The following is a 15,880-nucleotide window of genomic DNA, read 5'->3' on the forward strand; positions in this document are numbered from 1 at the left end:
TGACTCCTCTGCGCTGACTAAGGAATATACCATGAGGGCTGTGGCTTTATAGATATCTTCTTTGGATATCGTCAGACTTGTGACTGCTGCTTTCCTGGTGTTATCGCTCCTTTAAAGGAAGTCAAAGAACCCGCCGCTTTCAAATTCAAAGTCTAAAAATTTTAGAAACTTCTGTGAGGAGCTTAGAGCTACTGGTTAGCAGGAAAAGGCAAAAAGTTTGTTCTGGTTCTTAGTCCTGATCAGTCCAGGAGAAAAACTAAAACTAAAAGAGACTATAGGGCCTTTAAGTAAATAGGAGTCAGAATGAGTCTAATGCAAATGGCTGCCAACTGTCAGAAGTGATGTGAAGGATGTGACTTCAGTAACCTCGATGGTTGCTCTGCATCAAGGGAAGAAGTCAAAAAAAAGAGAAAAAGATAGTCACGTCACTCTGATTTTGTATCATGAATCCTTTAATCACATCCTGAAACAGTGAGTGAAGAAATATAGAGTAAATAAATATAGTCTCTCAAAGATACACAATTTGCTTTGATGCTCAGGATTTTATTTCCAAGACCTAAATTTGAGAGGAGCAGAAAATACAGGCAGGGCTCAACGCCGGAGATACAATCGGAGGGTCGGACTGGATGAAAACAACAGTGGGGAAAAGAAAAAGAACATCAGCAGCTACGAGAAAGAACGCGTCTTCACACAGAGTGGATGGTCTGGTCCCTTAAACGTCGTCTCAGGCCTCCGGTGGTGGTCGTCAGTAAATCATACTCCGTTTTAAGATGTATGGCCTCCGAGACTTGGTGCTCTGTGTCGCTTGCCTCTTCAGGATGTAGGGTGATTTCCGCTTGAGAGGGGTGTCGCCGTTCTCGTCTAAATAGTCTAGGGAGTCTTGAATTAGCTGTTGGGGTCAGAGAGAGAGGCAGGTGAGAGTCGCACAACGAGGGAGGAGGCAGCAGACAAACACATGTTTTGTTGCTGCTGAGGTGATTAAACCGGCTCTGCAGTCGCTGTGTTAATGTGTTAAAAAGAGAGAGAGAAAAAGAAAGAAGAGGTGCTAAGGATGAAAGGAAAATAATGGAGGGGTGTTTATGTGGCTTTAAATTCATCTCCACACGCTCTTTATAGCTTTACCAGCTCATTTCTAAACTGCTTTTAGGGTTATTGAACTTGTGTCTTAATTTTTTAAAAGGTCCGCCAATATCCATGTTTGACTTCATTAAAAAAGACTTTTAGAGAATTTTCTCAACCGGCATCTGATCAAATGAGCTCTTTGACCTACAATACAACATTCTGCTGTTCAGCCTTAAAAAGTTATAACATATAAATGTGAATACTGTGGAGGAAGTGATAAAGTTCTTCAGAGCATCGCCTCACCCTCTCCTCTTGGCTGTGCAGCGCTCGGCAGATGTGTTGCAGGCTGTACAGCTCCTGCAGCAGCTGCAGGGCCCCCTCCCTCAGCTCGCCGGGCTCCTGCTCCTCGCCGCTCCACGTCTCCTGCCACAGGCCGCTCACCATCCTGCACAGGTTGGCCAGAGACGCACGCCAGTAGGGGGCGACCTGCTTATTCTGTTTCATCTGCAGGAGAGGGGACGAGAGAAAAAGGGGTGGGCCAAGGTTGGAGACTGGATTCAGGAGGTGATTTAATTTAAGTTTCATCTACAGCTGTGAAGCAAAAAAAAAAAACCAAAACACATCACTGTTGTTTGCAGAAAGAAAACTGATTGTTTTGTTGTTGTTTTTTTTTTTTCAGGTTTTTTGTGTTTCTCCTGAATAAGAATAAGATGATGAGCCTAATCCATGACTCATTATCATGTTCCTGTTTGAGTTTGATGGGGGTAGAAATAATACAGGAAGCTGGAAAGATGCTGGTATTACAGCTCAGCATCATCAGATACTTTCTCCACAACATTTGTCCTTTCGTAGTTAGGGTCAGGGTTATTATCTACTTTGGTGTAGTTCATTTCTTTTTCAGGTTCATATTCACAGGCACCAAATTTTTGGAGGAGGAGGCGTTGTGGATGCTCCGTTGGAGGCTTTTGCACTTTGCTCTGAAAGCGCTGCTGCAACCTGCCCCTGGTGCTCAAACACCAGTTATTTATGTCACATGTAAACATCATCTACCTGCAGGTGGATTTGATATGATGTAGTGTGAGTGGTTTAGGTCATAGAAGGGCCCCAACCCTGAGGGGCCACAATGTGCAATCCCTCCGAGACTCGGTGGGTTCGGCTGTTGATGTAAAAGACAGCAGCAGCATCGTCTCTGGATTCTTTTCCAGGGGAGACGGATGCAGCTGCTGACATTTAGAACTCAAGTCACACATCGAAGAGTTCAGTTATTTTCATTTAGCTTTAAATGAGCTGGGGGAGGGGCAGGTTTGGATGTAACTGTGTTTTTTTGTTTTTTTTTTTGTGCCTTCATCAGGATCGTCTCCCTTAATATCACTTAATCAATAACACTGAGGAGTGATGTAAACAGTAATTCAGGGGTTTTGACATTCTCACATCGGCTCTGTCTCAGTCAGGATTGGATTTTTCTGCTTTATTATGCGTTTTGCAACGCCCCTTCCACATTTTACTCATGTCTTAACAGTGAGCTGAAAAAGCTCAATCTGCATTCCAACATCGCAATCAACTAAAGACAGAGAGCGCAGGGGTCGATACAGAACAGCCCTCTCTGCAGAACAATATAATCATGTTCAATATAAAATAACAGCCAGAGGGGAAATGTGATCAGTGGACAAGCAGGTCAGAGAAATTAGTTGTCACACAACATATTTTTAAGATAAAGCCGAGAGTGTCTCGTACAGTGCTGCGCTTTACAGCGTGTGGAGTGCTCCATCAGTCACCCAGCAAGTTTTTATTACAATCATCACCCCCGAGCAACCTCAGCGCATCGGCAGCAATGAATCACACATCTGCGGGTGGAGGCGCCATGGTTATTTATCAGACACAGAGAGGAGGAAGGCGCGCCGCTATGATGCTGTCAGGTCCATCTGAATCCTATTAGGCTCGGCCATCCCTCAGCTTTGCCTGGCCTTCAGCGCACGGCTCCGTATAGATTTGATATAAGAAGAAATATATATATTTGAAAAAGTTACAACTGAATAACTTCTCTCCGCCTCGGCTGTTATTTTCCTTTCATCTCCGAGGACCTGCCCTCGACTGGGGCGACCGGAGTGTGTTGATTGCATTTGTTTTCTCGGTTACAGTGAAAGGAAAGTGGGTCCAAAAACAAGATAAGGGCCTCGAGTGAAACAGAGGAATCTCTCATGATAAGTGATTTATGTCACACTCAGCAGGAGCAAAGCCAAAAAAAAGGTGACTGGACTTCAGGAGAGAGAGTTTTTGATGTGGTGGGTCACTAACTGGCTGGGTGGGTTGAGGCTTTTTGGACACTCTGATGGAAAAAAGACTAACAGTAATAAAAAAAAGACAGGAAAAAGGGATAACCTTTACCTTAGAGGCAAAGACACTGCTGAGCAGCTCCTCTTCCAGCGCTCGCTGCTGTTCCAGGTCGACGTCTGCGAGTAGGGAGGTGAAACAGAATTACAACCTTCAGACAAATCCATCTAATGTGGAGTCAAGTCCATCCTGACTCCTCGCACTTCCATCTGGAAATCTAAAAATCAGCTTCAGCTCATCATTTGTTTTTTGCTTCTTCTTTTTTTCTGATCCATCAACTGGCTTCTGCTACTGTCATCATGAAGTTGGAATTAAGATGGAAGGAGACTTTTGGTTCAACAGGTGATTAATTCATGTGTCTCCAAATAAGCCCCTCAGAAGTTTGACTGACTTAACCTGACCTCAACTGAAAAGCCAATAAATGTTCTTTTTCTTCTTTCATGACTTATTTAGAGGATCTTTTATACGAACATGGGTTCAGATAGATTATAAAACAGAGTCATCGTTAGGATGGATGAAGACGAGTCTAAAGAAGGAGGAATGTTGGCTCAATAAGTCACGAGTAGAAAATAAAAATATATGTAAATTTTTTCCAATTAAAGAACTTCACTTTGACCTTTTAACCTAAAGATTTAGATTTTTAAGTGTGAAGAGGTAACACAGGAATTAATCTGGAATATGAACTCCACAATGTTGCACCTGTTGTTACCTGTTATAGTGAGTGACATGAAGTGACTTCCATCCTTCCCTTGACTCGTGTCTTTTTATTTACGCTGATAAAACTACACAGACATGCAGAACCTGCTGAAGGGCGTCCCGGTTCCTACCTGTGCAAAGTCCACAACACGTGAAACAGAGGAGAAGCATACACGCCAACTGTGCCTGCATCTCGACGAGAAGGCGAATAAAAAGAGGGTAAAATAATGAAGCTAAAGGAGGAAAACAACGACAGGATCCCACGATGGAGGTGATGATTCACCAGAGGAAGACCTTAGTCCACAAGTTGAATCTAGTCCACCCAGGCGGTGATGGTGCTGCTCCTCCTCCTCTGCTTCTCCTTCCTTCTTCTCTTCGTCTCCCAGCTCCAAACAACGCCTCCCCCTCCTCGCAGGTTCTCAGGTTGGATGTGAAGTGCAGTGAAGGCTCCATTCCCTCAGTTTATAAGAGCCAATGTGATGTCAGAGGATCTCACACCACCACCGCTGTCCCCCTCCCACCCATTAACTGCATCCATCAATCTACCAATCCATCCATCCATCCATTCCCCGCTTCCTCTTTCCCTTCTCTCTCTCTCTGAGTCCTCAGACGTCACTTTGGCGTCTGGGTTTTTGGAGATTTGGTTATTTCCCCTCGTGAATGCACACAGGCTGAGGTTTGGCTCTGCTCTCGTCTCCCGGGGACGGGATGCAGGAGCGGTGGGGGGAGAGTGGGAGGGTGCGCGTTGAAGGTTCCTTTTTCTCTGGAAAATTGAAGCTCTTTTCAGATCAACAGGTGTGACTTACAAACCTTACAAACTTACAAACAAAAACAAAGAGCAGCCAGTTCTTTTATGCAAATATCTTAATTAAAAAAAAACAAAACAGCATCACATCAATCACAGATGACGTCTGTGATGAACTCTGTCTTTGAAAATGTGTTTTCATTTGAGTAACTGATAGCTTTTTCTGGAAATGTTGGTCATATTTTACAGTCTACAGCAAATCTTATATATATATATATATTATAATTCATTCATTTCAATCACTAAAATCTGCTTTTTGGGGGCTTCTTGGAGTCACACACCTTTTGCTTATTTGCTCTTTAGCACTTTTTGTTTAATTAAAACAGAAAAACAGACTAACTAATTAATTAAAAAAAATGTACACACAAAATCAATCTGGATGCATTGTACTCTATATTACAGAGGATATTTGCACATCTGGGAAACTACACGTTGATCGGGCCAGACATTATTTGTCCGTATTAACACTAACTGGTCCCCGCAGAGAATGATCTTCTTTTAAATTACAGTAAACATCCAAGTGCTCAGGATTGATTTTGGAGAAGAGAAGCAGTCAGGCTGGAGTTAAAGCTCCAACCAAAGAGGTGAAGTCTCCTCCTGCAGCACATTATGGCATTAAATTTTAGATTAACTCATTTGGCAGAAGTTTTTATCCAAAACGACCCAAACTGATGGTTTTTCATGACATCCTCCGTTTTAAGACTCAACTGCAGCCAACAAAGTGCCATTTAGGCAATAATATGATGTAATATGTGGGGTTTTTTTTAAAAGGTAAATGTTTAAACTTATGAGGGAGTTCAGGATCTTTTATCAGCTTTCCACTCAGTTAGTTTTTATTTTTATTATTGTGATTATTTTTGGGATACCTTTGCCTTTACCTCTCCCTCTGCAGGTTGCAGGGGGGCAGAGTTTCACCAGGAAAGCTCAGTGCAGTGCAGGAAACGCCTCCCATCTCTCCGACACAAGTTGCATTCGGGACAGTCTGAACTTTTCCTCCAGAATCTCTCCTGCCTGTCCGACCGACCGACCGACTGCTGGCATGCGGGGACGCTGACTCTTTCTGGGGGATCGTGCTCCGTCTCGTCTCGCTCCTCAGTCATGGCTCCGTTTGGAAAAAACTTCCTGAAAGCTCGACTGAAAAACAGGTAACTTGATGAGGTTGTGCGTTTGTTAGTGTGTGTTTGTGTGTCTGTGTGTGTCGGATTTGTAACTGAGCTGCACAAAAGCCAGAGTGGGTAAAAATACAGTTCTATCTTCTGGACCAATAATAATAATAATAATAATAATAATAATAATAAAACAGCAGTTTGTGCAACATGAAACTGTTATAATTGAAGCATTTAGAAACCTTCTTTGGGGATTTTACATGTGTGTGTGTTTGTGTTTGCATCAGGACGGAGTTCTGTTTGGACACTTTGAGTTGTATGACTTATTTTTCTCTCCTCGTATCGGCATTTCCCATTTATGATGGAAAGTTGGAGGAAAATACAACCCTTTGATAGTGAGTCTCTCATTCCTGTCAAAGTATACAGCATCACACATCAGCTTACAGGAGCTTTGACCTCCCCCTGCTCTGTAATTACGACATAGATGTTATATTTAATACTCGTTTCATCTGGGACGCCGGAGTCAAAGAACTGCAGAGAGATCCTGTCATCAACGCTTGTATAATGTGCCTCAGCAATTTCCTTAAGTGACTAACCAGGCCTTTTGATTCTCCCCCCCCCCGGGGTTAAACCTCAGCTTTGAAAAGTAAAAAAAAAATAGGTTTGCAAAGGCACAAGTGATTCTCTGTTATCGGTGCAGGACTGCAGACTTTTCTGTCAGGCAGAGTTGGTAAACAGAGTTTGTGTTTTAGAGTTATCTGGGTCACGATCCAATTCCCTCGCAGGGCACTGGAAGAATTCATGCTGCCAAGACCGGGATCAGGAAGGTCTTAATTGTTGGTAAAGACGCATTTATATTAGCCTGACTTGCTTAAAGCTTCTCATTTACCACCAAACTCAGAGGGGGAAAGAGTTTGGATTAATTTCAGAAACCGAACAGGCAATAATTTCTACTAAATTACCTTTAAAAGGAAAACAGCCTTGGCTGTGGCACCAGGAGAATAATGGATGTATTTTCACACCACACAGAGCAGAGATGAATTATCTTTCATAACTTCAAACAGTCTGACTGAAGCTGCCTTCAGTGGATACCTTCTTCTTTCTGTACCGTAGTAATTACTATTGTGGCTCCTATAATTACCTGAAGTGTTTAGATCTGCAGATATGTCAAACACTTGATTTCAGAGACTCGGTTTATTACAGACGCTCAGACGAGGAGCTGGGTGTTTGCTCAGCAACTAAAGTGACGTGGAGCTCCAGTTGGTTCAAACAGCTTAAGTTATTCACGACGACGGCGATGATGATGATGATGATGATGATGATGATGATGATGATGACTACAGTTCTTTTGGATGCAGTCAAACAGTCACAGCATCTAAGTGGCACCCCGGAGTGAAAACGAAACGTTCAGGTCTGAAAAGGTTTGAAATTAAACGGTTGCCAGTCAGTGACATACGTGACCCGAGCAATGCGGAGGCAGTGGTCTCTTCCCCTTCATCTCGCTCTGAGCCACATTTGGACCACGACAGACGCTTTTGTGCTCAGGACCAATTAGCCCGCCGAAAAGTGTTTGGATGACACAAATTAGCGGATCGAGGCTGATCTTAAGAAGAAGAAGAAAAAAGGAACTGTATTGAAAGGATAAGTGATTTGTTTCCACTTAGTTTATTCAGTGATTCATAGGCCAGGCTCAGAGATGGGGGTGGGGGGGGTTTGACAGAGGAAGGGAGGAGAAGGGAAGAGGCGTGTTGTGTCTCTGCTCAGAGATGCCTATCAGAGGAGTCATCACCACAGATCAGCGTATACAGATAGAAAAGTGATGTTATTTCCTCACCGATCCCTCATCCTCCCTCAGATAAGAGGCAGAGGAAGCGCCTCCTGTGTATCTGTCCTCCGTTACACAAACCGGACAGAGAAAATACGCTCTACAATCAGTATATCTCCACTTTAAGTCAAGTCAAGACATTTAAAATGTTAGTTAAGCTGCTCGTATTAGGTTCTGTGAGGACCGCAGCAGAAAGTGGATAATCCAGAATGACAGTCATCATTTTTCAGAAAGAGATTTTAAAATCTTTGAATGGCAGTGCCGGTAATATGGCGGACACATCTATGGATTATATCGCGACGCCTGTCGGAGAATATTTGTGTCTCGAGAGCTTTTGAACGAATTCATGTGAAATTTGCCAGCCGTCCACGTCTCTCTGGAGCGATTTCCAAAACTTTATCGACTCCTGAACTCTCCTGAACTCCCCATCTGCACCATAAAAGTGAAAAATGAATGATGGTGCCCGCCCACATTTGCCAAAGTTTCAGCAAGCTAAAACAGAAACAGTGGAATCAGTGTTGTGAGCATGCTGATGTTAGCAATTAGCTGAAAAGCTTTAACCATTTCCATTACTTCCAATATACTGAGGCGACCGCAGAGACGGGGTAATGAAAACAAAATATTTGTAGGTGAAGGGGAGATAAGATTTTAGAGAGCCGGTCGGTAATAATTTGCTGTTAAAACAAGTTATCAGACTGAAGTTACAGCTTTGCATCTCAGTGCTAATCCAGATATAATCAAAGTTTTCATTCCTCGGTGAGAAAATCAGAACCTGTCGAGAGCGGCGGCTAGCAGAAATATTTTGTTGATAAGCTTTGTTCCTGTTTGAGATATCTGCATCGCCGTATCACATCTCTGCCGAACTGAGAAAACGGGGAAAAATAATCCTGTCGTTTGTTATGACTTGCTCAAACCAACCAGCATGCGGTCCTCTGTGGTAACTCGTAGCCTGCCAATTTATGACACGGGAGGGGATTGTAAATATCTGCAGGGTTGTTATTATGAGTATTAAAATGGAAGAGAGTCACACCACCGCCGCGCCGGAGCTGGAACGTAACAGCCCAACGCAGAAACTTGTACGGAAATTCGTATAATTTGAATGTGGTTTTCCTCCCTCATGTCTGATGTCTCCTCGGAATGGCAGCTCTTAAGTTCAGGCTGAGGTCAAGCAGGTCTGCTCAGGTTTCCTGGGTTCACTCGGGCATGAAATGATAATGTGTTATTGACTGTGCATCATCCATCGTCGCTCTGACAAGAACTTTTCATCCTAAGATTCCTGTAAGAGCACGCAAATCATCATATGTCTCGATTCCGTTGGCACATTTCCAATCAAGATTTGAGTTGACCACAATATCAGCGTCGGCTTCTGTCGTTTACTCGTCGTGACCTGTGAGGGCACCCTCATTCGCTGCATCAGGCAGCGCAGCTTAATCCCAAACTATGAATATCAAGTGGCACCCAAAGTGACAGCCCTTATGAATGTATTAGATGCGATGTAATCAACGCAATGGTGTGTGCTGTTTTTTGTGCGTCTGTCCTGGCAGGGAAGGGGCGGGGGCGGTTTGTGGTTTGGCTGCCGTTCTCACTGAAATGTTTGTCCTCGAAAAACAATGGATTCCCCTCAGAGCCTGAGAGGTGGCCCGAAAGAACTTGATCTTCAGTAACTTAAAGTCAAAAACACCTCTTGGGAAGTCAAAACTCATCTCCATGTTTTGTTTTGTTTGTTTTTGGTTTTCTGTTTTATGGGCCCATTATATTAATCATCAGTCCATTAGAGAGGTAATGAGGCTGAGACGATATCATGATGAAGGTTGTTTTTGTTGTTGCTTCTCAGCGCCTGCTCCTGCTGCCATTTTTAGCCCGGCCTACACCGTCCGAAAAAATCCAAAATGATCAGGAATGTGTGTGTGTGATGAACACAAGCACGCAGAAACAGGAAGTGGAGGAAAAAGTAAACAATCGGGCAACAAAGTCAGAAAAATAAAGCCCGGCGTTCCACACGGACAGAAAGTGAGGTCAGAAGCTCAACACGTCGTTTTTACAGTTTCACTGCAAAACTGCGTTGTTCGCCTTCGTTTCAGTTTTTTAAGTCTGATCTGATTTAATTTTCCTCCAGGGTTACTCCTGATGGTTGACAGACGCTGCCTGGGTTGCTTATCGCCTGCTGGCCATCTACATTGATTCTTCTACTGTGGATTTAAATTTAAAGAGACGGCTAATTGTTCTTTTCTTTGGTAGATGAGCCAGCCGGCTGTCGGTGGATCTTTGATCGCAATATTTAAACTAGGCAATAGTTGGGAGTACAGTTAGCCTGCTGGCCAACGCTTCTATTGACTGTGACAGTGACGTATGAATTCATCTTCTTCACATTTAAGGTTAATTCAGTTATCAACACATCTGCCTCCAAAGCAGCTGGAGGCCTCGCGCCCACAGTCACACATTTGTCACCAGAGCGGAGAAGAGAACGGAGCAGAGTGACCGGCAGAGAATCCATTTTTCCCCTTTCCCTCTGTCCGTCGAACCGGTGGAGGCAGGATGTCGCCTGAGCGTTGGCGATTTCAGAGGACAAATACAGGTGTTTCCCTGCCTTCCTGCACAGCTGAGGGGCCTCTGAAATACCCGATTGTCCGGAGAGCATTGTTTATTCACCTGCATGTATAGCTGTGGCCGTCACATGCTTTGTGTTTGTGCTCCGTTAGTTTCGTAATATTTAGCATGGTTGTAATGTCCTGGGTTTTATTTTTTATTTTTTATTTTTTATTTTTTCCATCCATGCAGTGCAGTGCAGCAGTGGGGTGGCGTGGAATAACTGACTAAGCACAATGAGTACAGCTGTTAATAAAATTAAAATGTATTGGAATACAAAGTCAAGTATATCCGTCTGAAGCAGCAGAAAATCAAAAAGCAGTAAACACTTTCTGCACGAGTTTTAAAGACCTACATGTGATTTTGCACAACAACCCCCTGAGATTCTCCTTTGTGTGTTGTCTCACATCCTTTTAAGAACTATTGATTATAAAGTGAGCTACACAAACATGTGTTGCAGAGCGGTTGCATTAGGTTGCGTTATGCTGTGCAGGTGTGTCCTCCGCTGTTTTCCCTCCCGAGAGCGGGGTTTCCTCTAGCTGGGGATTTTGAGGTCAAAGTCGTCATGGTTGTCGTCTCTGAATGCCGGAGGCGTGCTGGATTTGTTTGGCCTTAGCGCAGCTCTGGTATTTGCTTCGCCCAGCTCGTTTCCAAGGGTCTCTATAACCATTAACCAGCCTCTCGCATTGTTGAGAACATATCACATTCCTGACACCTTATTCACACAATCATCCACTTGTGTGTTTTCAAAGTCGTATCGGCCTGTAAAAAATAAAATAAAATAAATTGAGATAAGTAATTTCAGCCATTTGAATAATACTCAATATCTCATTCTTTTGTGTCGGTGTGCAGGTAGATTGTATCGCTATTGTGTGTGTGTGTGTGTGTGTGTGTGTTTTGTTTGGTTTTGTTTTTTTTTTTTTTTTTAGCCCAATCTCCCTCACGATGTTCAGTGATTAATGTGAGCCGCAGCCAACCAAGTTTATCTCTGCAGATAAAAAGGCCGGGCAGAAACAAGATGTATTTCTCAGATCAGATCTGCAGCCGCTGCTGGAACAACATCTAACTTTAGATGGCACAGATGAACACCTAGAGAGGTTGATTTCAATCTCTGAGTTTGTTTCACTTTCAGGTAAATATGCTGTAAAATCCGCCCTGGCGTGTTAATCCTTTAACGCAGGAGGCTCAAACTGAAAAAAAAAAAAACAACAAAACAAAAAGCTTTAACCTTTTAGTTTCTGCGTCTCATGCTGAGCTCTCTATGTGAAACCAGCAACTTTTGATCAAAGAATTATTCTGATTTAACATTTTAATTAAGCAAAACCACAGACATTCCTTTCGCCCACTAAAGAGTCAGCTCAACGCTCAGCGTTCTGGGAGGAGCTCTGCTTTTCATCTCTTGGAGAAATGACATGGATAATCTTTCTCTGGTTTCTTTGAGATTGAAATGTCTGTAATTGCAGGACTATTATGTCTCTCCTTTTATGTTTTTGTTTTTTTGCTTGTTTTTTTGCCACCAGGGCAAGCTTCAACTTTAGCTTTGATACTTGGCAGTGAGCTACAATAAATCAGAGTTAACCTAATTAATTGCACGGATTAAGACACATCCCTAATATGTTATCTTTTATATAAATAACATGATAGATCATTCTTCATCTGGAAATCAAATTGGAATGTCTGGCAGTGCTATCTGCTCATCTGATTACTCGTTTGTGTTTTGGATGTCTGCATTGCCGGTGCCCATCATCTGATGCCGGGATATTACCGGCGGCCCATTAAGCAAAAAAAAAAAAATTAATATCGGTCAATTTTTGAACAAGTTTTACGGTCCAGATGAAAAGGTAATGAGGGCTTTGGGGTTAAATAGCTCAGAAGCGGACCATTAGGTGATCATCTCTGATGAGTAAGACGTCTAATTGAATCAAGTCAGGGAGCGCCAAATGAGCAAATATAGTTTTCTGCTCACTGACCTAAAGGAAAGCCATCAAGGTGGGGTCCATTTAAGAAAAAATCCATGGGGGAATAATGGCAGGGCTTCAGAGGCACGAGTGGGAGAAGGCAGCCGCAGAACTGTATCTGAACATAAGTAAAGTTGTTCAGTCAGGATCAACAACAGTCCACTACAAAACTTCATTTGGCGGCTCTGACTGTCTGATCCCAGTTTTCCTTGTTTAAATTTGACGGGCGACACTTATTGCACATTATTCCTCCTCCGTGTTCACTCATTTCCTGTTTCCTCTCTGCGGGCGGCCATCTTAGTAGGAGACGAAGAAGACGCAGTTATGAGCATTAACCATCCATCCAGTAGTGGATGAGTAAAGTGCAGCAGTAGGTTTCATCATCTGGGAACTGGCTGCACAAAACTTTGTTTTATCCAATTTCTTCTTTTTTTTTTTTTTATTAATTTCAAAGCCACAATTTGTTGAAAGTTTTTTTCTCTGCTTCTTTCTTAGGACAAAAGATGCCGAGCCTGTTATCGGAAAGGAGATTCAAGTCACCGTCTGCAACGAGGAGAAGGTCGTCTGCGGAGTAACGAAGCACACAACTTGTGCCGATATGATTCAGGCCCTACTGGAGGACCACAGGTCCATCCCGGAGAGCAAGCGGCTCCTGCATGGAGAACCCAAAGACTTCTGTCTTGTAGAGCGTTGGAAAGGTTTTGAGAGAGCCCTGCCTCCTCTCACCAGAATCCTGAGGCTCTGGTACGCCTGGGGTGACCAGAGACCCTTCATCCAGTTCATTCTCCTCAAAACCAGCGATTTTGTTCCTCAGCCTGCCAAGAAGGCCACAAAGTCCAAGGGTGCCAAGCCGAAGCGGTGGGAGCACAGTCGTGCACACTACTCCCAGGCTCTGCCCGTGGAAAAGCAGAAGCGCATGGTGAAGAAGGCCTTCAGGAAGCTGGAGAAGCTTCACAATGAGACCAAAAGCTCCCCGGGCGCCGAGGAGATCGAGCGGATGGTGCAGCTCATTCTCAACCAGGACTACACCATCCGGGAGCAGATTCAACGCATGAGGGAGCTGGATTTGGAGATCGAGCGCTTCGAAGAGGAAGGGCAGAGGGAGGCCGAGTCGGAGAGTCCTCCGGCTCAGGCTTGTGGTCAGACTTTGGAGGCGCACAGCGAGGAGCAGCTCCAGGAGTATCTATATACCGACGACAGCATCGAACAGCTTGAGCTGCAGGTTCAGAGACACCAGGAGCTCATCCTGCAGCTGTCCCGGGACATCGACGCTGAGCTGGGGAAGGCCGGCTTCCCGATAGCGCAGGACGGGGACAGCGAACAGGAAGGAGCTGCGGCCGCCTACTGGATCGCCTCCGAGACGGACGAATCGTTCTACGCCGCCGAACTCAAGAGGCTGCAGGAGGAACTGCAGCACAGCCTCTTCGCCGGCGTGTCCCTGCACAGCCAAGCTGCCGAGATAGACAAGCAGCTCCAGCACTTCGACAGCACGCTGCTCTCCAAGGACCAGGAGTGCTGGCAGCTGGCCGCCCAGCTGAGCTCGCTGCAGGTCGGGGACGGCTCGGCGGAGAAGTCCGGCCCGCTCCCCATGAAGAGCGACACTCAGTGCAGCGTCTCGCAGGCCGTGAAACTCAAACACAGCCTGTCCCCTCTAGACATTACAGACACAGACTCAGACACCGGGATTAGCTCCACACACAGCCAGGACTCGCTGTCACCATGTCTGGACTTCCCTCCCCCACTGGATACAGACGTTTGAACAGGCCCAGCTGACCAGCTCCGGTTTGAGGCTCTTAGGTCTTATTATCTGATTGTCTGAAAGACAAATCCCTGCTGATCTTTTAGGAACCAAGAACCTAAATAAACTGGAGCCAAAAAAATATTTTATCTCGAGCTTCTCAAAAGATTTTTTGATATTTAATATGAACTTCTTTAAGTTTTAAACATCAGCCTGTAAGCCTCCAGCAAACAAAGCAATTTGAGGATTTTGCAGGAAACAACTAAAAAGTGCTCAGAAAGCAGCAGTTTATTTCCTCAGTCGAACGCAGACATAAGACTCTGAAGGTTTATTTCAATAATTACTAATCCACAAACGTTCTCTTGTTATGTTAACATTTTGACACATCTTTTGAAAAATTCACTTCTTCTTTTTTATCCATCACTTGTTAATTAGAGAATTAGTCCCAATTTAAGATAGCTAGGGAGAATAAACAACAACAACCGCAGCAGCAGCAAGCGTTAAACGACGTTCAAAAATTTTTTCGGAAAGAAAAAGATGCTCAGACCTGAGGCTGAGAAGTAATAACAGATAATAACTGGAGGAATGTACGGACCAATCATGTGGTTCGACCACAACAAAAGATCACTCACGTTAATTGTACATTGAGACACGTTTGGCCTGGAGAGCGCCAGTCTGAGCTGATTAAAGGCATTTTTTTGTTGTGTTTCTGTCGCAGGCTTTTTGTGTTAGAACGTGGTGAATGTATATTTGCGGCCCCTCTTAAAGTTCTCAAGCTATTTATGAAGCTGTACTTCTTCATCTATAAAAATTGTTTTATATTAAAACAAATAGTTGACTGGTTTGGAAGTAGAATGTGTTAAATGTATCACGGCTTTCCTTTTTAGATGACGCTGTAAATACGCCGCTGTATCTGCACAAACTCTATAAGTCAATATGATAAAGCAACTTAAAAATATTTATTTATCATGAAATTGTACTTTACAGATGACTGTTTGTTTCTTCTTCTCAGGCCTTAATGTCCCTCTAATATCAAACTGATCAGACAATCGTAATCAAAGTAAGAAATATCTGGATTATAGATTAGACATGTTTAGGAACACACCAGTGTACATTTCATCTTTCATAATAAACACTAAAACTGTAAATGTCCCAAAAAATGTTTTCTTAAATGCTGAAACTCATTCAGTTCCTTTAAATGCAGAGAGCTGGATTTTTTTCCTCATGCCTTGAACCTCTTGAGTCAGCGGAGAGCGATGACACAGCCACCTCAGAGCCCCCTTCCACTCTCCGCACCGTATAATCAGACAAGATGGTCGCCAGGAAGGCACAAAAACAACAGCGAGCACTCCCCTCCTCTTGTCAAGGTTCTGCTGACAGACCAACACTTTGTACTCGGGGCAGAGCGGCTCTGGCTGCTTGGAAAAGACGAGGATATCCATTTCACACACTAATTGCTCAACCCCCCTCCCTCCTTCACGGCTTCAGCTACCAAAGTAACTCCACGAAGCACGAAAAGCCGGAGATCTTACAATGTGAACAACTTTACACTGGCGCCTCACACTTGTGGCTGAAACAGAACTTTATTGTGATTCTTCTAGCAGGCAGGTATCAAGCCGGAGAAATTCACATTTTAATGCAAATTTATACGAGTCAGTTGGAGTTTTCACAGATATATATATGATTAATAGCTTCTGTCATGAGAAAAAGTTTTGAGCTCCCTTCTCTTTGAAGACGGGAGCAGAAATCACCTCATCTCCTTATTATTGTTTT

At 43.8% G+C, this 15,880-nt stretch overlaps 2 protein-coding genes across 2 annotated transcripts; one reads left to right on the forward strand and one right to left on the reverse strand.

Annotated features, from left to right (window-relative positions):
- Positions 1-626: 626 nt before the first annotated feature.
- nts (neurotensin) lies at positions 627-4,281 on the reverse strand. The gene is made up of 4 exons (XM_029523772.1): positions 4,221-4,281; positions 3,448-3,512; positions 1,366-1,566; positions 627-889 (listed from the first exon to the last, which is right to left on the reverse strand). Exons 1-4 carry the CDS (start codon positions 4,279-4,281, stop codon positions 746-748), a joined length of 471 nt encoding a protein of 156 aa, XP_029379632.1. The 3' UTR covers positions 627-745.
- A 1,606-nt stretch (positions 4,282-5,887) lies between these two features.
- On the forward strand, positions 5,888-15,255 carry rassf9 (Ras association domain family member 9). Its single transcript, XM_029523765.1, has 2 exons — positions 5,888-6,039; positions 12,865-15,255. The coding sequence occupies exons 1-2, from the start codon at positions 5,993-5,995 to the stop codon at positions 14,126-14,128; spliced, it is 1,311 nt and encodes a 436-aa protein (XP_029379625.1). The 5' UTR covers positions 5,888-5,992; the 3' UTR covers positions 14,129-15,255.
- The last annotated feature ends 625 nt before the right edge of the window (positions 15,256-15,880 follow it).

Source organism: Echeneis naucrates, chromosome 16 (genome assembly GCF_900963305.1).
Source record: "Echeneis naucrates chromosome 16, fEcheNa1.1, whole genome shotgun sequence".
Classification (NCBI taxonomy): Eukaryota; Metazoa; Chordata; class Actinopteri; order Carangiformes; family Echeneidae; genus Echeneis; species Echeneis naucrates.